General features: G+C 46.5%; 1 protein-coding gene across 3 annotated transcripts in view; it reads left to right on the top strand.

Annotated features, from left to right (window-relative positions):
* The window catches only part of LOC132460648 (receptor-type tyrosine-protein phosphatase-like N), a 69,078-nt gene that overhangs the window by 39,544 nt on the left and 4,744 nt on the right, over positions 1 to 24,790 (top strand). For all 3 annotated transcript variants that reach the window (XM_060055443.1, XM_060055445.1, XM_060055442.1), the window contains one exon: positions 6,490 to 6,543. In XM_060055443.1, the coding sequence (XP_059911426.1) occupies positions 6,490 to 6,543 (54 nt within the window). The remainder of the gene's footprint in view (positions 1 to 6,489; positions 6,544 to 24,790) is intronic.

Below are 24,790 nucleotides of genomic sequence, written 5' to 3'. Positions count from 1 at the left end.
GTTGTCGGGTCCTGTGTTGAGCCTGCGGCTGGCGAGTCCGCGGCCGGCGAGTCCGCGGCCGGCGGGTCTGCGGCTGGCGAGTCCGGTGCTGGTTCTGCGGCCGTGTCCGCGGCTGGTGAGTCCGGTGCTGGGTCCACGGCTGGTGGCTCCGGTGCTGGCGCCGCGGTCGCGGATGCGGGTGCGGATCCCGGTGCTGTGAACGTGGTAGCCGGTGCCACTGGTTCGGTGCCACCGGTGCCTCATTTTGAGGAGGTTGACTTGGATAGTGAGGAACAGAGCGATCCTAAGAAACAGCAGGCTCCTGTGGCTGCGGAGAACCTGAGCAGTTCTCAGTCTGCAGGCACTGAAGCAGCTTCCACAAGTTGTACAGGCAGAGATCCCACTGTGATCACCACTGAAGGAAAGGGTATTTCAAGTAGTCAGGCATCCTGTGAAGGGGAGGACATGGAGTATGACTCTGAGTCGGATACAGTATCTAGCATAGGTGAAGCTTCCAGGAACACAGATCTCTATTCTTTGGAGGAAATAAATCATTTTCTGGATGTGACATTTAAAAAGTCTGTTAGACTGAATGACTACTTCAGTGACACTGAAAAGTTCATCAGATCGGTTGATGTACTGAAAAGATTGGTCGGGTTTGACCTCCTGGATGAAAAGAAACGCTTTCGCCTCAAAAAGCATATTACAATTCTGAGGAAAGCAAAAAAAGGTAAAACTGCTAAGAAGACTAAAAAAGTAACATGATCATGTACCACACGGTGTTTTTCCTCTTTTACTGTTTCTTGCTTTGTTCATTGTATCTGTTTCTCTTCTCTGACCTCTATGCAGAGCCTTAAAATAGGGTCTTTGAACATCAATGGTGGAGGGAGAGACAGACAAAAAAGGGCATTAATCTCTGAAGTCGCCACTCAAAAAAGGGTTGATGTGCTGTTTTTGCAGGAGACGCATACTACTCCAGCAGACGAGATAGATTGGGGTTTATGGTGGGAGGGTTCATGTACCCTTAGTCATGGCACCAACCTTAGTGCAGGGGTAGCTGTTCTGTTCAGAAAAGATGCCAATGTAAAGGTTCTATCCTCTACTGAGGTGGTGAAGGGCAGGCTTTTGATAGTCAAGGCAGAAATAGAGGGCTCTGTGTTCTGCTTTGCTAACATTTATGCCCCAAATCGAGGAACGGAAAGAGTGGTTTTTTTCGCCCTGCTGGAAAGTGAGGTGGGGAATTACCAGCATGATCATTTCATCTTTGGCGGGGATTTTAATTGTACCCTGGACTTTACTATAGACAGGACAAGTGAGGAACCCCACCCACAGTCATCCCAGAGCCTTAGCGGTGTCATCGCACACCTGGATCTGTTGGACACATGGAGGGTAAAACATCCCCAATCCAGACAATACACATGGGTGAGGGTCCGCAATAACAGGGTAAGTGCAGCTAGGCTAGATAGGATCTACATTTCCAAAAGTCTTAGCTCTAGATTAATCAAAAGTCACATAAGTCCAGTTGGCTTTACTGACCATCACTATGTCAGCGTAGAGTTGGTCATTTCGCCAGGTGAAAGGGTGCGGTCCTACTGGTCTTTTAACAGTAAACTTCTGCAGGACCGTACTTTCTGCAAAAGCTTTGAGATTTTTTGGCAGCAGTGGGAATCTAGGAAATCAGATTTAGTTTCTTTGAAGCTGTGGTGGGAAGTTGGCAAGGCCCAGATTCGTGTTTTTTGCCAGCAATATACCTCTCACTCGACTTCTAGGATAAAGGCAGCAATTCAGGAGCTTGAAGTCAGTATTAGGAACATTGAAAAGGGGTCACATAGGGTTTTGGATCCCACCACGGGTCATCGGCTGCAGGAGAAGAGATTGGAGTTGAGCTCCCTCCTGCAGGAGAGAGTGAAGGGAGCTCTTGTCAGGTCTCGCTTCCTCCAGCTAAAGGATATGGATGCCCCAAGCTCTTTCTTCTTCAATCTGGAGAGATCGGTGGCACAGAGGAAGCAGATGACCTGCCTTAAGCTTCCTGATGGCAGAGTGACTACCAGTCCGGGTGAGATGAGGACCCATGCGATGGATTTCTACGCAGACCTCTTTGGGGCAGAGCAGTGCAGCATGGAGTGCCGTGAGGAGCTCCTGGAGGGACTTCCTCAACTCATCCCAGGAGAGAAAGCTGCTCTGGACTCTGAGCTGACTCTGGACGAGTTGACAGCCGCTGTCAATCAGATGGCATCAGGGCGGGCACCAGGGATTGATGGTCTCTCCACTGACTTATACAAGCGGTTCTGGAATATCCTTGGACATGATTTACATGGGGTTTTATTGGAGTGTTTCAGAACAGGATCGCTTCCTGTCTCGTGTCAGCGAGCTGTGCTTTCCCTGCTTCCCAAGAAAGGAGACCTGGCCTTACTTAAGAACTGGAGGCCGGTTGCTCTCCTTTGCACGGACTATAAGGTGCTTTCCAGAGCCCTATCCAACAGACTTAAGGACATCCTGGGAATACTTGTACATACAGACCAAAGTTATTGTGTACCTGATAGGAAAATTATGGACAACATTTTCCTTATTCGAGATATTATTGATGTGTGTAGATCCCATAATGTAGATTTTGGTATTGTTTCTTTGGACCAGGAGAAGGCCTTTGATAGGGTGGATCACTCTTATTTGTTTTCTGCACTTAAAGGTGCGAACACACCAAGCGCGTACCTCGCGTACCATGTACGTGCGTAACGCAGCGAAAATGTTGCTTGACCATTTTGTGTCAAAAATGGTCAGATACGCGCGTACGCATACGCGCGTAGATGAGACCGCCCAAAACTCCCCCCCCCCCCCCCCCCAGCCTGTGGCTGCGCTGGATTAAGGAGTCCGAGGAAGGAAACCCAAACGCCGCCGTGTTTGGATGGATGATAGAGCTTGGATCGGGTTAGATTAAATAATCTCGGATATAAATAACAATAATCGGGTTAAATAACTTCACATGGTGTGTCTGGTGTGTTTCCAGCATTCGTAGTGTTGATCAGCAGAGAAATAGTCCGCCAAGACGTTGAGGTTGCTTAGCAATCAGAGACTCTGTCCATGCAAGTGAACGGAGCGTTCACTCTTCGTCATAACTATCAAACCAAACATCCTTCACATTCACCGAGCGAACATTATGAGAGTAAAATGCACATTTCTCGCTAGAAATGTTTCCATAAACGCATTTAATGGCGTAACTATGTTACTATTTCCACTCAGAATAAAGAAAGTTGCCGGCCGTGGCTGCCATGGACATGGCTGCTCTGGAGTCCGAGGTAGGAAACCCAAACGTCGCCGTGTTTGGGTGATAGAGTTTAGATCGGGTTAGATTAAATAATCTCGGATATAAATAACAATAATCGGGTTAAATAACTTCACATGGTGTGTCTGGTGTGTTTCCAGCATTCGTAGTGTTGATCAGCAGATATATAGTCCGCCAAGACGTTGAGGTTGCTTAGTAACCAGAGACTCTGTCCATGCAAGTGAACGGAGCGTTCCCTCTTCGTCATAACTATCAAACCAAACATCCTTCACATTCACCGAGCGAACATTATGAAAGTAAAATGCACATTTCTCGCTAAAAATGTTTCCATAAAAGCATTTAATGGCGTAACTATGTTACTATTTCCACACAGAATAAAGAAAGATGTCGGCCGTATGCTTCTGTCCAAGCTCACTACTCTCTGCCAGTGACGTCGGGTCAAGCTCAACGCTGATTGGCTATTGCGGCGCGTATGAGCGTAAAAAGTTCAATTTTTTGAACTCCTCGCGTACATGTACGCGCGTATATGTACGCGCGTATATGTGCGCGCGTATATATACGAGCGTATATGTACGCGCCTCATACGCCCCTACAGCGAGTAAAATGTTGCTTGGTACGCATGATACGCGTGTACGCACCTCATACGCGCGTACACCAATGCTTCCCTATGGAAAAATTGCCGATTTTATACGCGTGGTACGCAGGTGACGCGTTTGGTGTGGCCGTACCTTAAGGCTTTTGGTATAGGTGATGGTTTTTTGGCCTGGATTGGTTTATTGTATAGTGGTGCTCAATGTATGGTAAGGATGGGGGCAGGGCTGAGTCGGCCAATCCCTGTTCAGCGAGGGATAAGACAGGGTTGTCCTATCTCCGGTCAATTATATAGCCTAGCTATTGAGCCCTTGCTGTGCATGTTGAGAGGTCGGCTCAGTGGTCTCTCACTGCCGGGGTCCAATAATCTTGATCGTCCACTTACTGTTTCTGCGTATGCAGACGATGTTAATATTTTTGTCTCCAGCCAGGGGGATGTTCAGTGTTTGCAGGATACTCTGTCCCTGTTTGAAAAGGCCTCATCTGCTCGGGTGAACTGGGCAAAGAGTGAGGCCTTATTGGTGGGACAGTGGAGGTCTCAGGCAGTGCCCAGTCTGCCTGGAGGTCTTGAGTGGGGGAAGACAGGCCTGAAAGTGTTGGGAGTATTTTTGGGCACTGAGGGGTTTCAAAACAAGAACTGGGAGGGCGTTAAGGAGAAAGTGGACGCTCGGTTGTCGAGATGGAAATGGGTGCTACTCCAGCTGTCGTATAGGGGAAGAGTTCTGGTGGCCAATAACCTGGTCGCCTCGACTCTTTGGCATAGGCTGATTGCTCTGACGCCGCCGAGAGATAGATAGATAGATAAATACTTTCAGAGGCCTGATGGAGGACGTTCAGCGAGTCATCCTGGACTTTTTCTGGTCTGGCCGGCACTGGGTCCGGGCAGCAGCACTCTACCTGCCTGTGGCTGAAGGGGGGCAGGGACTGATTAACATCCAGGCAAAAATTGCATCTTTTAGACTTCAGACTGCACAAAGGCTGCTGTATAATTGCGGGCCAAGCTGGTTTGACGTAGCTCGATTGCTGCTGAAGAGAGCTGGGCGATTGGGCTACGATAAACAGCTTTTCCTTCTACAGCTTGAGGATGTAGATTTAACTGGACTGACACCTTTCTACAGCTTGGTATTGCAGGCATGGCAGATTTTTAAGGTTGCACGTGCCACAAATGAGACTCCGGGCATGTGGTTGTTTGAGGAACCTTTGTTTTATAATGACCTCATAAGGACTCAAACACTGCAATCTGCCAGCCTGCGAGCCTGTCTTAGAGAGGCTAGCTGCACCAAGCTGGGCCATCTGATGAAGATGACGGCAACATCTGTGGACGCCTTGAAGGAGAGAAGTAACATCACCTCCATCAGGTTGATCAGCAGAGTTGTGGCGGAAGTCTGTGCTGCCCTGCAACAACCTCTGAGAGAATTTGCAAAAAAACGCACTTTGTGTGACCAGTGGAGCGAAGAGGGAGAGTACAGTTTCCCCGCTCTGTATATCACCCCAGTTGTGGGGGAGTGGCAGGAGGGAGGAGGTCAGCTGCTGTCTCTCACAACCCCACACCTGGAGACTTTTCAGGCTGCCGGGAAGAAGGATTTGTACCAAATCTGCTCTAAGGTTTTGAACCTGCGCTCTTTGGCAGGCTTGCAGGAGTCGAGGTGGACAGATTTTTTTGGTCCAGACGTTTCACCGAAAGGCAGCTGGCGGTCTTTGTACAAGCTGCCCGTTGAAAAACGGACAGCAGACCTCCAGTGGAGGATTGTACATGGAGCAATAGCTACCAACAGGTACAGAGCACACCTGGATCCAGAGCAGGGGGTGGAGTGTATTTTCTGCTCCCAGATTGAGACCCTGGTGCATTTATTCGTTCAGTGTCCTCGGCTGACAGTATTGTTTGAGCTTTTAAAAAAGTGGTTTCAGGGTCTAGGGGAGAAGTTTTCTTTTGATTTGGTTATTTTTGGCCCAAAGTACTGTGCTCAGAAGAAGAATGTACACACATTGGTGAACTTTTTATCGGGTTCTGCCAAATTAGCCATCTGGCTAACACGCAGGAACCGGGTTCAGAGTATCGGTAGTGTGGAGCCGGTGCTGGTTCTGAAGGGCCTGCTGAAGGCCCGACTGAGGGTGGAACATGCCTATTATCAAATGATGGACGATATGCAGGGCTTCAGTCACATATGGGCTGTTGGAGGGGTTTTATGCTCTGTGGGGGGTGAAGGAGAGCTGAATGTAAGCTTCTGACTACAGAAAGTTTTTTTTTTGTTTGTTGTATTTTAGGGATGTTTCTGTTTTTGTTTTTGTTTTGTTTTTGTTTTTTTGCATTGCTGAAGTGATGATGTGACAGTGATCTGTTTTCTCCTTGCAGTTGTGCAATAAAGGGATTTTAAAAACCAAAACCTCTCCTCTCTCCTCCTCTCCTCTCTCCTCCTCTCCTCTTCTCCTCTCCTCTCTCCTCTTCTCCTCTCCTCTCTCCTCTTCTCCTCTCTCCTCCTCTCCTCTCCTCTCTCCTCTCTCCTCCTCTCCTCTCTCCTTTCCTCCTCTCCTCTCCTCCTCTCTCCTCTCTCCTCCTCCCCTCTCTCCTTTCCTCCTCTCCTCTCCTCCTCTCCTCTCCTCTTCTCCTCACCGTCCCTCTCTCCACCCCCTCGCCACAGGAAGGTGAATAAATGCTACAGAGGAAGATCCTGTCCCATCATCGTCCACTGCAGGTAAACAAAGACCGGCTGCTCTAGGTTAACCCATTCCCAGTAGACAACAGAGACAGCAAGGATAAGGTGCTACACCATGCTAAGTACTAAAGATAGCTAGGATAAGACGCTACACCATGCTAAGTACTAAAGATAGCTAGGATAAGATGCTACACCATGCTAAGTACTAAAGATAGCTAGGATAAGACGCTACACCATGCTAAGTACTAAAGATAGCTAGGATAAGATGCTACCTCATGCTAAGTACTAAAGATAGCTAGGATAAGATGCTACCTCATGCTAAGTACTAAAGATAGCTAGAATAAGATGCTACACCATGCTAAGTACTAAAGATAGCTAGGATAAGATGCTACACCATGCTAAGTACTAAAGATAGCTAGGATAAGATGCTACACCATGCTAAGTACTAACGATAGCTAGGATAAGATGCTACACCATGCTTAGTACTAAAGATGGGGTCATCCCTATGTTCCCCGGATCCTAGGTTCCCCGGGTCCTATGTTCCCCGCTCGGGGAACATAGGACCCTTTTTAAAAAAAGGTCTTATGTTCCCCGTTTTTCCCAAAAAGGGTCCTATGTTCCCCTGTAGCCATACATACCAGGGAGCATAGGACCCTTTTTGGGAAAAGCGGGGAACATAGGACCCTTTTCTGGGAAAAGGGTCCTATGTTCCCGCAATCTATCAATCTTTAAAAATATTTAACTTTGACGCGACATTCGTGTGATGACAGTCAATCGGCGTTCAACAGCGTGGCCACTGAGTGACATGTGTAACGTAACAGCCAATCAGCGTTCAACCGGCCAACTCAGTGCAGTGCAGTCCGGGGTAACCTGCAGCATGGAGGAGAAAGTGATTGCTGCCGTTTGCGACTACTCTTTATATAATAGTATATAATATAATATAATTGTATAATAATATCATGGCCAAAAGCTCTGTGCGCCTCCGGATGGCCGTAGCGCGGGGAGCTCCCATAGGGATTGGGCTTCTCGGGGTTGGTTTACCGGCGTATGAATAGACTGCGTCAGGTTCTCCGACGTCTCTCCCTCTTCCACAAAAGGTAAAGACATACAATGGTAGTTATCTCGGCCGGAATTTGGCAGTAATGGTGGAAAAAGTAACAGACCGGGGAACATAGAACCCTTTTTTTAAAAAAGGGTCCTATGTTCCCCGGGCGGTCACATACATATCGGGGTACTAAAGATAGCTAGGATAAGATGCTACACCATGCTAAGTACTAAAGATAGCTTAGGATAAGATGCTAGACCATGCTAAGTACTAAAGATAGCTAGGATAAGACTCTACACCATGCTAAGTACTAAAGATAGCTAGGATAAGATGCTACACCATGCTAAGTACTAAAGATAGCTAGGATAAGACGCTACACCATGCTAAGGACTGTTTTTAAATACCAGGCACTAACTATCACTACGTTAACCTGCTCCCCGTATACAACAGCGATAGCTAGGATAAGACGCTACACCATGCTAAGGACTGTTTTTAGGTAGCAGGTGTAAAGTATTCGGTTAGTTATAATTGTTAAGGTTGCTACGGGTGCAGGCAGGCAGGTAGGACCCAAACGCAGACGGTATTTCAGGAAACGGCACTTTATTCAGGCCTAAAGGCTAAGGCACAGGAATCAGGGAACTCGGGAGACAACAGGGAACTCGAGAGGGAAAAAGGAACTCGGGAGACGACAGGGAACACGGAACACGCAGGACTAACAACCACAATGACAGCACAAGGAACAAAGGAAAGACGAGGGCTTAAATAACAAACACAACGAGGAACAGCTGAGACACATTAGGGGAGGGAACAGTAATCAACACAGGAGGGAAACACAGGGAAACACACACACCATGACAGTACCCCCCCCTTAAGGGTCGACTCCCAGGCGACCCACGACAAGCAAAACAACGAAAGTCAAACCCAAAACGGGTGGGTGGAGGGGCGCCAGGAGGGGGGAATCAAAAAAAATAAATGGACTGGTGCAGAGCCGAGGGACGTCAGGCGGGCGGCCAGAAAACTGCCCCAGGGCAAGGCAGGGAGCCTCAGGCGGACGGCCTGGGGGGCAAGCAGAGGCAGAGTGAAGGCGGAACCCTTCAGGAGGCCGGCGGCAAGGACGATGAGGGCTCAGTCCCTCAGGAGACCTGCAGTGGCACAGAACCCCCTCAGAAGGCCGGCAGCGGTGAAGGCGGAACCCTTCAGGAGGCCGGCGAAGGCGAGGTAGAGGGCGGGTCCCCTCAAGAGGGAGGCCCGGTAGAGGGCGGGTCCCCTCAGGAGGAAGGCCAGGTAGAGGGCGGGTCCCCTCAGGAGGCAGGCCAGGTAGAGGGCGGGTCCCCTCAGGAGGAGGGCCAGGCAGAGGGCGGGTCCCCTCTGGTGGAAGGCCAGGTAGGGGGCGGGTCCCCTCTGGTGGACAGGGTAGAGGGCGGGTCCCCTCTGGTGGAAGGCCAGGCAGAGGGCGGGTCCCCTCTGGTGGAAGGCCAGGTAGAGGGCGGGTCCCCTCTGGTGGAAGGCCAGGTAGAGGGCGGGTCCCCTCTGGAGGAAGGCCAGGTAGAGGGCGGGTCCCCTCTGGAGGAAGGCCAGGTAGAGGGCGGACCCCCTCAGGAGGAAGGCCAGGTAGAGGGCGGACCCCCTCAGGAGGAAGGCCAGGTAGAGGGCGGACCCCCTCAGGAGGAAGGCCTTGAAGAGGAACCCCCCTCAGGACGGAGTGGAGGAGGGCCCCCACAGGCAGGAGCGGAGGGCGTGCCTCCCCTGGACGGTCTGGAGGGCGGGCCACCTCCGGCAGGAGCAGAGGGCGGACCTCCACAGGCAGGGGAAGAGGCTGGTAGCTAGGGACCGGGGGCAGAGGCTGGTAGCTAGGGACCGGGGGCAGAGGCTGGTAGCTAGGGACCGGGGGCAGAGGCTGGTAGCTAGAGACCGGGGGCAGAGGCTGGTAGCTAGGGACCGGGGGCAGAGGCTGGTAGCTAGGGACCGGGGGCAGAGGCTGGTAGCTAGGGACCGGGGGCAGAGGCTGGTAGCTGGGGACCGGGGGCAGAGGCTGGTAGCTGGGGACCGGGGGCAGAGGCTGGTAGCTGGGGACCGGGGGCAGAGGCTGGTAGCTGGGGACCGGGGGCAGAGGCCGGTAGCTGGGAACCGGGGACAGAGGCCGGTAGCTGGGGGCCGGGGGCAGAGGCTGGTAGCTAGGGGCCGGGGGCAGAGGCTGAGAGCGGGGAACCGGGGGCCGAGGCTGGTAGCGGGGGCCCGGGGGCAGAAGCTGAGAGCGGGGAACCGGGGGCAGAAGCTGAGAGCGGGGAACCGGGGGCAGAAGCTGAGAGCGGGGAACCGGGGGCAGAAGTTGAGAGCGGGGAACCGGGGGCAGAAGCTGAGAGCGTGGAACCGGGGGCAGAAGCTGAGAGCGGGGAACCGGGGGCAGAGGCAGGTAGCTGGGGATCAGAGGCTGAGAGCAGGAGCGTGGAGGCTTAGGCCGGTCACCAAAGTCCGGTGGCAGTGGCATGTAGCTCTCAGGCCAAAAGGTTGTGGGGTTGAGCAGCTCGACTGCCCACTCGGGTAAGGTGTCCTCCAACTCTGGCCTTGACGCAACAGCCCTGCACATACGCCCCAACACAGCCTCCTGCTCCTTCCTGCTGGGAATGTTCTCCCAGCCATCCATAGCTAGGATTATCGTCACCAACAAATCCTCCAACTCACGGAAAAACAGAGCGTCCGCTGGGTCCAAACTTGGTGCTGTCATTCTGTTAAGGTTGCTACGGGTGCAGGCAGGCAGGTAGGACCCAAACGCAGACGGTATTTCAGGAAACGGCACTTTATTCAGGCCTAAAGGCTAAGGCACAGGAATCAGGGAACTCGGGAGACAACAGGGAACTCGAGAGGGAAAAAGGAACTCGGGAGACGACAGGGAACACGGAACACGCAGGACTAACAACCACAATGACAGCACAAGGAACAAAGGAAAGACGAGGGCTTAAATAACAAACACAACGAGGAACAGCTGAGACACATTAGGGGAGGGAACAGTAATCAACACAGGAGGGAAACACAGGGAAACACACACACCATGACAATAATAAAAGAAGTCCACACATCGGTCCAAGTTAAATCAACGTCTTTGCTTTCGGTCCGCGCATGCGTGCCCTGTAACAACGTATATCCGGGTAGCCTACGTCATTTACACGTGATCATACAATTCTATTACATCCCCCTCCCCCTTGAGATTCTTACGATCTTAACACTGAAATGATCAACATTGGCTAGGAACATCACTTAAGGATTATTAAAGCACTATTCTGTTAATTCTATTACCAAACTAGGAAAATGTGTATGGCCTTCTGGAACTCAATGTAAAATCAACCAATACATTCCGACACGGTATGATAGACATTTCTGGAACTCTTTTCACATTAAAGATGAAACACTTTTCATTGTTGGAACTCAATGCAATATTACCAATCTCATGTATCACAGTGCACTGTATGATAGACATTTCTGGAAGTCTTTTCACATTAAGGATGAAACACTTTTCATTGTTGAAACTCAATGTAAAACCAACCAATACATTCCAACACGGTATGACTGACATTTCTGGAACTCTTTTTTCTTTCTTTCCAAGTGTCCAGTTGACACGAACGCTCACAAGTCCAGTCTCTGAACTGGTCTACTGACCCTGCCTGACCTGGTCTGAGTCAGACCATCAGCAACTGCGCCCATGCTAGTGTCAACTGTTGTAGGGCTTCTCCCCGGGTCACTGGACGGCTGCTCTGTTGGAGGTCCCAGTGTACCCGATGCTGTAGATCTCACGCTGGGCACCACCTGAAGATGGCGTCGGTTGCGGCGAAGTCTGGCTCCCTGCTCCGTCTCCACAAGGTAGGATCTCGGTGTGATGCTCTCGCCAGTCACCACAGCCGGGGTGACCCAGGACTTTGGATGGTCCAGTCTGGTGAGGACGTGGTCCCCTGCCCTTAGTGTTGGAAGGTTCCTCACTCCGTGGCGTTGGTTGTAGTAGTAGGTTTGTTTCCTCTTCTCTGATGCGTCCTTGGCTGCGATGCTCTGCTTGTTAGGCCGTCTGGGTTGTAGGTTGCGTTCAAGGGTAGGCAGAGTGGTTCGAATCTTGCGGCCCATTAAGAGTTCTGCTGAGCTTACCCCAGTGCTGCTGCACGGAGTAGATCTGTAGCACATGAGTGCCAGGAGAGGATCCTTTTGTCTCAGGATCCCTATTGCTATTTGCACCCATCTTTCGGCGTGCCCGTTGCCTTGAGGATGGTGTGGGCTCGATGTGACGTGTGTGAAGTCCAATTCACGGGCCAGTTGTTTGAACTCTTCACTCGAAAACTGTGGGCCATTGTCACTGACCACTTCGTCTGCTACCCCATAGCGGGCAAAAGTAGCTTTCAGTTGGTTGGTGTCGCCTCCATCCTGCGCATCTCCTACTGGGCTCCTGGACAACGCGTCTGCCGTGACGAGGGTTTTCCCTGGTGCATATTCTGCTGTAGGGTTGAACCGCATCAGCCGCATCAGGAGTCTCTGGCAGCGGATGGGGACAGTCAGGTCTTTGGAGTTCATTAGTGGGACTAACGGTTTGTGATCTGTGATCAGCCTGAACCCCTCTAGGCAGTGTAAGTATTTCCCAAATCGTTCGCAGGTCCAGACGCTCGCCAGGCACTCCTTTTCTATCTGAGCATACCTGGTTTCCGCCCCACTCAGGCGCCGTGAACAATAGGCTACTGGTTTCCAGCCCTCACTGTGCAGTTGCATCAGCACGCCCCCGATTCCATAGCTGCAGGCATCTGCAGAGACAGCAGTGGGTTTGTTGACATCATAAAACGCCAGAGTGGGTGGGGTTGTAAGAAGTTCTTTGATGCATTGGAACGCTGACTGCTGTACTGGGCCCCAAGTCCACACGGATTTGGACTTCAGTAGTTCGTACATGGGCTGCCCCACAGCAGCTAGGTTCGGGATGTATTTAACTAAATAATTCACCGTCCCGAGGACTCTCTTCAGCTTGTGGACATTAGTGGGAGTGGTCAGGTCGTTTATAGCGGAGACCTTGGCTGGGTCAGGCCGTGTGCCGTCTGCGTCTATCACGTGACCCAGGAAATGTAGTCTTTGCTGTCTCAAGGCACACTTTTCCACATTTAGCTTCAGCCCAGCTGTCTCCAGGTGCTCCATGACCTGCTGTAGACGTTCGTCAAGCTGGGTCATATCTTTTCCATGCACTATGATGTCGTCCATGTAAACAGCCGTCCCTGGTAGGCCTTCCAGTGTTTCCACCATCTTTCTCTGAAAAAATTCGGGAGCGCTAGATATCTCAAATGGGAGTCGTTTGAAACAGTACCTGGCAAATGGTATGATAAAGGTTGTCAGTCTCTGACTATCCTTGTCTAGCGGTATCTGCCAGAACCCCACTGCTGTGTCTAATGAGGAGAACACCGTGGACCCACTCAGCTCAGCTGTGATCTCATCTGTTGTCTCTCTCTTTACGGCCTTGTTTAATTTTCGTAGGTCAACGCAGATACACACCTGTCCTGATTTTTTGGGAGCGGGCACCATGCACAACTCTGTGGGCTCCGTCACCCTTTCTATGACGCCTTTGGCCTCCATTCTGTCCAGCTCCTACTTAACAGACTTCATGAGGGGAATGGGGACTCTGCGGGCAGTGTGGACAGCATAGGGTTGGGCATCCTCCTGGAGCGCTATTTGCACCGGCTGTGTTTTTAGCAGGCCGATCTCTCCTCCGGAGCCACGGACCTCACAAATTCTCTTCACGAGCCCCATTGTCTGTGCCGCCGCTCTGCTAAGCAGGTTGCTCACACTCTCTCCTCCAACTACGTAGACTCTGAATGAGTACTTTTTGTCCTTGTGCCACACGTTCGCTGTGAATTGGCCAATACAGTTCAATCGCCCGCCTGGACTGCACAGCATGGGCTTTGCTGGGTGTAGTTCAGTCACTTGGCTGAGACTTTTGAAAGTCTCTTCACTCATAATGCACACATCCGCTCCAGTGTCTATTTTAAAACTAACTGGCGTGTAGCAGATATTCAACTTTACTGTCCATTGCCCGCCACTGCTTGAGGATGTGCATTTTACTGAGCCTAGAAAGTAAGCTGCATTTTCTTCATGCTCGCTGACTTCATTCACTACCATTTTACTTTTGCACATTCTTTCCCAGTGCCCGATCTTCTTGCACTTGTTGCATGTGGACTTCATTGCAGGACAATGTTCTTGAATCTTGTGCGTCCTTTTCCCACATCTGTTACATGTCTTTCCCCGTTCGCTGCGTCTGTGTTGTTGGTCCTTTTCGTTATTTCTCCGTTCGTCCATTTTGAATTTGCTAAAGCCCCGCGCAACCTCCTCTACAGCACATGCAGCGGCCTCACCTTGCTGGCTAACCTGAGCTTTCACCTCCTCCTGTTGACGAGCCTCCTGAACTTTTATCTCTAATGTGAGATTTGAGATAAGCTGCAGTTTTCGTGAGAGTTCTTTGTCCCTGATGCCCACCACAATTCGGGGTGTGCTCTTCACGAGTAACTCCGAATTCGCAATGCTCAGAAAGTTCATAAAGGGCGCAAATAAAAATCCCCACCTTCTCCCCCGCACGCTGCACACGTTGGTAAAAGCAAGCCCTCTCGTGGATGACATTCCGTTTCGGTATAAAGTAAGCATCAAATTTGCCCATTACTACCTCAAAATCCTCTCCGTCATCTTCTTCATCAAAATGGAAAGACCCGAATATGTTCTATGCTTCCCCGCCTAAGGCGTAGATAAGGGTGCTGACCTGTACCCCTCCGTCTTCTTGATACAGCTTCGTAGCCGTTCGGTACCGCATGAAGTGTTTCTTCCAATCGCTACATTCTGCAGGTCTCGAAGCAGAAACTGTCCTGCGGATTAAACTTCGGCATCGTCTGCTCGAACTACTTCTGACACCATGTTAAGTATTCCGTTACTTATAATAAAAGACGTCCACACATCGGTCCAAATTAAATCAACGTCTTTACTTTCGGTCCGCGTCCGCGCATGCGTGCCCCGTAACATCGTATATATGGGTACGTCATTTACACGTGATCATACAATTCTATTACAGCAGGGACTAATTATCACTAGGTTAACCCATTCCCCATGCACAACAGAGACAACTAGAGTAGGACGCTGCACCATGCTATTGTTTTTAAGTGCCAGGACGTAAAACATACACTAATACCGTCATGTTTTGTATTTTTTTTTTTACCATTATTGTTTTATAGGGACAAACATTGACACATTTCTCCTACAGGGGATTGATGAAGTTCTATCTATTGAACAGAAAGAAACACTTGGTCATACTTCACACACTTTACCACAGCATTGGCCTCAGGGGTTTTCAAAGTGTGAGAGAGTGAGCCCCCCCTCAGAGAAAAAAATTCAGCTGAGCCCCCCCCCCCAAAAAAATGTTATAAAGACCTGTGTTTTGAAAGCTATCTTAATTATTTTACACATTTTAAACATCTCTGATCATAATTTTAAAACATTTGAAACATATTTTATAAACATTTGAAACATATTTTTTAAACATTTTAAACATATTTCTGAAACATTAAAACATCTTTGTGCGTTTTAAAACACATTTCTTAACTAACTTCTTTATCTAAGCATGTTTTAGCTTAACCTTTTTTAAATACATTTGAACATCTTAATCTGTGTAAACTGCCAGTTTACACCGATTCATTCAGGGTCCCCGACTCTGAATTTTCAGAGTCGAATCAGATTTGCTTTTTCAGTCCAGAGATTCGACTATTCGGCGGGGTTTGTTTACCGGCGTTGCTATGGTGACCTAAATTATTATAAGCAACTGAAAACGATGCCGGTTTGGAACTAAAACTGTGATTCTGAAAAAAGTATAAATGCTTTCAAAATCCCGTTTCGTTAGTATTGAAGATACCAGCCTGTCCTCCTAGAAAATACGACCGCATAGGTCGTTTGTACCGCCCCAAATTACGACCCACTGGAGCGTATTTAGCGCCTCTAGCGGTCATGCAAATAACGACATTCTGAAGTCTCGGGGCCGCTCGTGGACGCTCGTGGTTGCTCGGGACGCGCGTAGCCATATTAATCGTTATTATCTGAATGGGAAATGCAATATTTTAGGACAGATACACAATTAAACGTGTTTCTAATGACATTTCTAGCGAGAAATGTACATTTTCCTTGCATAATCTTCAGTCAGTGAATGTGTATGATCTTTATTATCTGAATGGGAAATGCAATATTTTAGGATCGATTCAGCGTTAAACGTGTTTCTAATAACATTTCTAGCAAGAAATATACTTTTTACTTGCATAATCTTCATTCAGTGATTGTGTCTGATTAATCGTCTCGCTCGCTTGTTTCAACGACGTCAGGTTGGGGACGCTGCTTTCGCTAAACTAGCAGCTCACGTGTTTCCTGCGTTTGTGTTATTAAACCGTTACTTTATGTAACTTTTAATGATATTGTAATAACCACAGGCGAGGTATTGAGCGAAGTAAGCTTGATAGCAGGTTTATTGGATTCCACAATCGGACAGGCAGGCACAGCTCCACCGGAAAACTACAACAACCAAAACTCCCGCCCGGAAGGAAACCCCCGGAACCCCCTCTCAGAAGGCCCGCACCTTCCTCCCAAACCCTGTGACGCTAAAATATCATCTTGTTAGAAACCCGTTTATCTGAGAGCCAACCCAGTAGCCAAAAGCATACGTTGACAGTGTACGTTTTCGTGAACACTGGATTACGTCGCATTTCAACATAAAATAGCGTGCTAAGCACACATACACACACACACACACACACGCACACACACACGCACACACAATGCATTTCGCTGCTAAAACAACAACTTGGGCTGCTTCTCTGACATTTTGGGTGGATTTTGAACGGTATGTGGGCAGGACGTTTTTTGCAGGCAGGACCTGGCAACCCTGCGCTGTTGCCCGAGGTGAAGAAATGCTCCGGAGCAGATCTGGATCCACCATGGCCAAAATAATTGTCATGAATAGCATGAATAGATTCATGCATTATCATTCAACTTGAACATGTGTTTTTACAGTATATAGTGGTGGAGGGATGACGTATGTTGGCAAACCCGGAAGTGAGCGTCGACCTGGGTTTCCCTTGACAAAAAGCCAACAGGTTTTTCCATTGGATTTTGGATTATTGCAGAAAAATTAGCATCTTTGAAGCACCTCCACAAAAACTGAAAAAAATAAATAATAATAATAATAATAACTGTGCCCCAAAGAACGAAATGTAAACCAATGCATTCTGAATGGGAGTGTTTCTCCGATTTTTCCATGCTACACAGAACGAAATGTAAACCCATACAAATAAAGACTTCATGGTCATAATAATTAAAATATCATTAAGCTACTACTGAGTGTGTAGGGAGGTATTCTATTTTTTTCAACGGGGCTGAATCCAGTCACTTGACCGTCATGGTTGCTATGGTGGTTGCTATCGACCGCCCCCTCTAATACTCGTGGCTCTAAAAACCACGCGGCAAAGGAGCTGCCGTCAATTGGGTTGTTTTTGTCGTAAACTAGGGTCCGATGGTTGAAAAATAGACAGATATTCCAAGGTATCCTTAAAAGGCAGCTTGGATGTGTTTATTTTCTGCAGTTTAGACTTCTTCTATAACTAATTTTTGTAAGCAAAACACCAAGCTCATTGATTTAATGAGGGAGGGTTATTTGAAACAATTTATTCAATAAATATTTGTGAGAGGTCATTCCTTCTCCTGATTTTACTTCCTATTTATGTCTAGGGTAAACCCCTACTGTCCACAAGCATCCCCCCCTCCCCATATGGATTTGGAGAATTGTTGCCACGTCCCAGTGGTGGAGGTATCATATATATATGAAAGAGGGCATTCAATTATAGCCTACTACAATGATCAATTAGGAGGCCGAAGCCCTAAAGGAAGTGATGCAATAGGTGACTGAGTCGACAACATTTAAGTAAGCTGTATAGGGTCTCTTATATATCAAAGGGGGTCTCAAAGGACGCATACGCTTCAACCTGTGGCTCCAGCACTACAGGAAATGACTCAGCAAGTGCTCCATCTCGTTTCAACTCACCCAGCGGCTCGCTTGCAAGATTTTGGCCTGTTCTGTCCAGACCTACACCCTAGCCATCCAACATGCATATCTGAGAATCAGGCCTCTCTTTAATAATGACAAAAAGTTATGAGAGAAACACACATTAACTTTTTGTTATCATGAGCGGCGTGGTGCCGGCTCCTTTTGACCTTTTGACCCCCGACTTCAAAAACGTGGCCACAGGCCAGCTGTGTCTACACACCTTTAGCCACAAATGTACATCTCCATCCCACAAAAAATGGGGACTAGAAACTAACCTCTGTCTTATGTACATTTACTGTACTGTTGGAGGTCACGCCCCTTTGCCGACCTTTTCGAGATAGCTAGGGATGCTAAAATGTTTACACACATTTCCCGGGGCCCCGTGAACGACATATCCGAGATTTGGAGTTCTAGCCTTTAGAGAAAAAAAGTTTTCCCAAATGGAGTGTCATTTGGGAAAACTTTTTTTCGCCCCGGGAAATGTGTGTAAACATTTTAGCATCCCTAGCTATCTCGAAAAGGTCGGCAAAGGGGCGTGACCTCCAACAGTACAGTAAATGTACGTAAGACAGAGGTTAGTTTCTAGTCCCCATTTTTTGTGGGATGGAGGTGTACATTTGTGGCTAAAGGTGTGTAGACACAGCTGGCCTGTGCCACGTTTTTGAAGTCGGGGGTCAAAAGGTCAAAAGGAGCCGGCACCACGCCGCTTATGAGATAACAAAAAGTTAATGTGTGTTTCTCTCATAACTTTTTGTCATTATTAAATAGAGGCCTGATTCTCAGATATGCATGTTGGATGGCTATGGGTGTAGGTCTGGGAAGAACTTCAGGCCAAAATCTTGCAAGCGAGCCGCTGGGTGCAGGTGCAACGAGATGGAGCACTTGCTGAGCCTGGACTTTCATAATCTTCGCTCTGTGAATGTAAAGGATGTTTGGTCGGATGTTACGACGAAGAATCATAATGTGAATGGGAATATTCTATAAATCTCTTGATATCATCTTTCAACACTTCTGCTGCAGCCACTTAAAGTCTCACTCCGAGAACCTTAAAATATGAATCAATCCATTAGAAGTATGAAAATATCTTCCCGGTGGTGCAACAGAGCAGACAAGGTGTCCTTTGACATCTACGTTTCGAGACGATTGCAACAGTGCCACACATGATCATATTTGAATATGTTTCGGGGTAGTAATTAGCTGTCGATTTTGGAGGCCTTTATCAATAATGACCAGCTATAGATTTGCTTCCCGATGGAGATTTTTGACAAATTACATGTTAATTAGCATCTACACGTTAAGCTGAGTCCAATGAGATCAAGCTCGGCCTCTTGCTACACCGAGATCATGTCCTAGACCTAGGTGTACCATGTAAAATGTGGGTGTAGGTCTGGGAAGAACTTCAGGCCAAAATCTTGCAAGCGAGCCGCTGGGTGCAGGTGCAACGAGATGGAGCACTTGCTGAGTCATTTCCTGTAGGGCTGGAGCCACAGGTTGAAGCGTACACACACACACACACACACACACACACACACACACACACACACACACACACACACACACACACACACACACACACACACACACACACACACACACACACACAATGCATTTCGCTGCTAAAACAACAACTTGGGCTGCTTCTAGGACAGGGGGTCCTTTGAGACCCCCTTTGATCTATAAGAGACCTCAAAGTACAGCTTACTTAAATGTTGTCAACCTGCAGTCACCTAATGCATCACTTCCTTTCGGGCTTCGGCCTCCTAATTGATCATTGTAGTATAATTGAATGCCCTCCTTCATATATATGATACCTCCACCACTGGGACGTGGCAAAAATTCTCCAAATCCATATGGGGAGGGGGGGGGGGGGGGGGGTGATGCTTGTGGACAGTAGGGTTGTACACTAGACATAAATAGGAAGCAAACTCAGGAGAAGGAATGACCTCTCGCAAATATATATTTAATAAATTGTTTCAAATAACCCTGCCTCGTTAAATCATTGAGCTTGGTGTTTTGCTTTCAAAAATAGGTTATAGAAGAAGTCTAAACTGCAGAAAATAAAAACAACCAAGCTGCCTTTTAAGGATACCTTGGAATATCTGTCTATTTTTTAACCATCGGACCCTATTTTACGACAAAAACAACACAATGGACGGCAGCTCCTTTGCCGCGTGGTTTTTAGAGCCATGTAAGGATTAGAGGGGCGGGTCGATAGCAACCACCATAGCAACCATGACGGTCAAGTGACTGGATGCAACCCCGTTGAAAAAAATAGAATACCACCCTACACACTGAGGAGAATAATGATATTTAAATTATTATGACCATGAAGTCTTTATTTGCATGGGTTTACATTTCGTTCTGTGTAGCATGGAAAAATCGGAGAAACACTCCCATTCAGAATGCATTGGTTTACATTTCGTTCTTTGGAGCACAGTTATTTTTATTTATTTATTTATTTTCAGTTTTTGTGGAGGTGCTTCAAAGATGCTAATTTTTCTGCAATAATCCAAAATCCAATGGAAAAACCCGTTGGCTTTTTGTCAAGGGATACCCAGGTCGACGCTCACTTCCTGGTTGGCCAACATACGTCATCCCTCCACTATATACTGTAAAAACACATGTTTATGGAAGTAAATCTGTGCCATCGGGTTTTGAAAATAAAAACACATTGAATTATAAGCACTGAATATTTATGCATTGAAATAACCTATCTGAATTTTTTGCCTCTGAATTTAACTCTTTACATTTTCAATATATCATATTCACCTTTATTTTTCAATGTTAAAAAATTCAACGTTAAAAAATTCAACGCTAAAATATTCAACTCAAATATTTTCAGTGTCCAGAAATTCAGTCCGCCAAAGTCACTATCAAAATTCAATGTACGAAATTCAGTGTTAACATCCGGGGACCCAAGAAAGAGCAATCGATCCTAGATGCTAGATCGCGGTCAAACGAGTGGTCGCGTCATTCGGGTCAGAGGAAAAAACTAACAACCACAACGATGGAGTTTGGGGGATTTATCAATGTTTATTTTGAGCTTGGCCTCAAATATTCGGACATCAAATCAATACTTGCCAGTAGGCACGCCTTCCACATAAGTGAGAGACATCTGAAGAGGATACTGTGAGATAGGGGACACTCTCGCCGCAAGGCGTAGGCTACTCTGACCTGTCGGTCCTGGTGGATTTTATTAGCGACCAACTGCAGTAGCCTACTCTGGACAGCTTCACGGGTACCGATGGATGTACGCTAAATGCAGGGAGCATCGACTGCGTGTGAGGAAAGAGGATGTGCGGTTGTTGTTGAAAGAGCTCGATCCCAGAGGAGTGTCACGAAGGGCGAGACGTCTCAGACGACGAAACTAACTACTAGTGTAGATAATAATATAGTGTACATAATAATACAACTAGTATTACTTTTCATACCCTGTCATGTTTTGATTGTAAATGTTCCTGCAGTCTTCTTCTAAATGTCACATGTTGCTGTGGTGTCAAGACAGCTGATTTTATACAGGTTTGGTTTCAGGTTATCCTACTTGAACCGGCAGGACGACCGCACCCCCTGCTGTATACAATCAGCTGTCTTGACACCACAGCAACATCATGTGACATTAAGAAGACTGCAGGAACTTGTCATGGTATGAAAAGTAATACTAGTTTGATTACAAGAATAATTAAGTCAATTGTTCTTGAACAAGTACAATTATTAATTCATTACGTTTTTCATCTAGCTCATGTGGCCAGTGAAAAATATGGAGAAAAAAATCAGGAAACAGCACTAAACTTGTTTGGCAATTTTTGGTTTATTCAGAGTTCTTTTATTTATTCGTTCTCTCAGTATTTGAAAAACGACGGGTTGTAAATGCACAGATAATTTCAAAATGCTTTTCTGTCGGTAACATGTCAATATTTGTACTGATTGGCCATCAGAAGTTCAGAGTTCGATAGATACATACATTTTTTTGGTCCCATCATTTGAAATCCAATGATATTCTATCATGAAAGACTCAGAATAAGTATTCACATTTAGTTACTGAAGCCAGTTCCCTTTTTTGTTAAATACAATTCTAACTGAAAAAAGTGATACATTTGTTAAAGTAAAGTTCTGAAATTGATACACATTTGATTTACTTTTTACAGGCTTTGTCTATAAAGCCCCCCCTAATTTCTGTGTTTCTAAACTATCGTTTAAAGGAATATAACATTTGCCAAAAGCTAGAGATGTTGAGCTATGACTTTAAAGGAAACTTATAAAGGAAAAGGACAGCAAGGTGAATTACTTATGTGACCAAAAAATCCTGCCACTTCCAAGCTCGACACAACTAAACACGTCTGACCTACACTCATGCCCTGATGGCCTCTCTGAGGTGCATGTACAAATTCACTGCCTGATATGAATCTGTTGCTAGAGTGAGATTGGACTCAGCCATAAAGATGTTGCATAGTTCATATAGATCTGGATCACACGGTTTGGTCTGGCGAAAGATACATTCATTTTTGCACAGTTGAAAATCATAATCTTCAATTGGGGAAAGGAAGTCTCTTGTCCCATAGAGTTCAGGTAATGCAAACATCACGTTCGGCCGACCGCTGGGGACGTTAAGGTTTTTCGATGGCCTGATGGTGTGTGTGTTCCAGACCTGTGCAGTGTCATCCAACTCATCCTGTTAAAAGCAAGAATATAAAAACAGTAAATACATTAAGGAAGAACTATAAATGCATATCCAGGGCTGTTCGCTTATTTTTTTTAAGTGGTAGCACTGGTGCCAGCAAGCACAAAAATTCAGTAGCATAAAAATAAATGTTGTAGCACAGTGTGAACTTGCATAACCATAACCCTTGCATTTCACTCTAATTACCTTTGAGCATGTCATCTTGGTCCATTGGCCCATAGAACAATAATATTAATATCTATATCTGTATATTGTTTATCTATACACATAATTATCATAATAATGATAAACATTTTTAGAACATTTCCTTTTAATTAAAACCAAACTTTATACATTGAACACAGCCTATTCAATTTATTACTATACATATTTCTACAATCTAGGATAAATTAAATAGATTGTTGTGAATGTTTTTGGAGTAGTTCTTCCATGGCTTATTTCAAAATGTGTCTATATAGGCTACTGTTGACTGCTCTCAGCTCTCTGCAGCTGAAGGACAAGATGTGTCCAGCCAAAGTGGCGGGTGGACTCAATAACTTAAGACTACTTTACCCAGTTTGGCGAGTGTTAATTTTGAGCCCTCTAAGCAGTGTTGTGCATCACTTATGGAAGTAAATCTGTGCCATCGGATTTTGAAAATAAAAACCCATTGAATTCTAAGCACTGAATATCTATGCATTGAAATAACGTAACTCAAAATAAAATGTTTGTATTATTGGATATTTTGAATTATTAGCTATTGCATATATAAACCCATGCATAATCCCATTCACAAATATATACAAGTTTTAACAATACTTGCTACACTTTTGTAGTTGATGTTATTTATTTAGTTTAATTGATTATTTATGTTTTTTCTTGAAGTGCTATTTTTTTTCATTACATACATTGCACATACTGCACCCCTGAAATATTAAATATATACGTTATAAAACAATGTACATGGGGTGAGTAGTGGTGTAAAATAACGTGATTCTGCAGTGGGAGCATTATTTGATAGAGCCAATTGGTCTATCCACATACTGTGTAACGTGCGATGGTACAGTAGGTCAGGGTTAGCATGAAGGAGACAACATGCGAGATTCTCCTCACGGTACTTTTAGTATACTATAAGCTTTTGACCATACCACACCAGGGCTGAATCCGAATACCTAGTACATACTATTTCTGTCTAGTGTCTACTACTTGACCATACTACACTTGACTGTGTAGTACGGTCTACAGACATGCGTAGAACGCCGCCGAAACTCCACCGGATGTTTGGAGATGACGTATCTCCCCCCAGATGGCGGCAAAATTTACCTGTTTTCCGTCTTGTTATCGTTGCTATTAAATAAAATGTCTCTTTCTACGCGAATGGCTCTTGAAATGGATATCTCTGCTAGAAGGCGTCGTCGTCGGTCATCTCGTAGAGCGACTTACCGGCAGGTTATGTTGTATATATGTGGACATTTGGTAAGTAATTTTTTTGGAATAATAATAATACATTTACAGTTATTTGTTACTCCGTGAAAAAGACGATTGAAGTTAATTTTTCCTTTTTTATTGAACACACACACACACACACACACACACACAAATAAAAAGCCGCTGTTGGTGGTGTCGGGTCAGCCATCTCTTCTTCGTTTGTTACCAGACTCCGGTTGCATTGTGGGATAGCGTAGTGTGGTCCGTGGTTCACTTTGGCGGTAGTATGCATTCGGAAACGACTTCCGTACTACAGATTGCATACTAGAGTATTCGGACGCGCTAGATTTTTCGCATACTACAAAATGCATACTATATAGTATGCAAGTACGAGTATTCGGATGCAGCCCAGGTCTCCACGGCACTATATAAATAAATATAATAAATTAAATGTATTATTATTATTATTATTATTATATTTAACACACAGATGGAAAGTCCGGGATTCCTGCCTACAACAAATCAGTAACTAAATAACTCATATTAGAAAGGGAGACTTCGATCGTATACAGCTGTTTATTCTAGCCGAGCGAAAGAGCACGCACTTCTTCACTGTACGTGAAGAAGAGGGAGGCGCCACCTAGTGGCGCTACATATTATAAACCTGACTGTTACAACTGTACCCCTGAAATCTTCAATAAAGACGTTATAAACCAGCATCAAAATATGCCCGTTGACGTGTGGCTAGCCTAGCTAGCCTAGTCTCCAATGATAAAGAACACCAAGGCTAACTTGGGAATCAGGCTCTATGTCCAAAATTCCGAACTACCCCTATTTTTCAATTCGACGTCCTTCTTATGTATAAGTGTCCGTTAGTATTGTCCATTGCTGAATCTTACAGAAACAACCCATACGAATGGCATATATATATAGAAAAATGTACTCACCGAAGCACTATTACTGCTGCTGTTGCCGTTGGACATGGCAAAATCTGTTTTGCCTTCCCGCGTGAGAGAGTCAGGTATCCAACGACGCGCAGTGCGCACTCATTTGACCGCGATCTAGCATCTAGGATCGA

This window comes from Gadus macrocephalus, chromosome 7 (assembly GCF_031168955.1).
Source record: "Gadus macrocephalus chromosome 7, ASM3116895v1".
In the NCBI taxonomy this organism is placed as follows: Eukaryota; Metazoa; Chordata; class Actinopteri; order Gadiformes; family Gadidae; genus Gadus; species Gadus macrocephalus.
The sequence above is the reverse complement of the archived record's forward strand: the minus strand, read 5'-3'. Positions and strand labels throughout refer to the sequence as shown.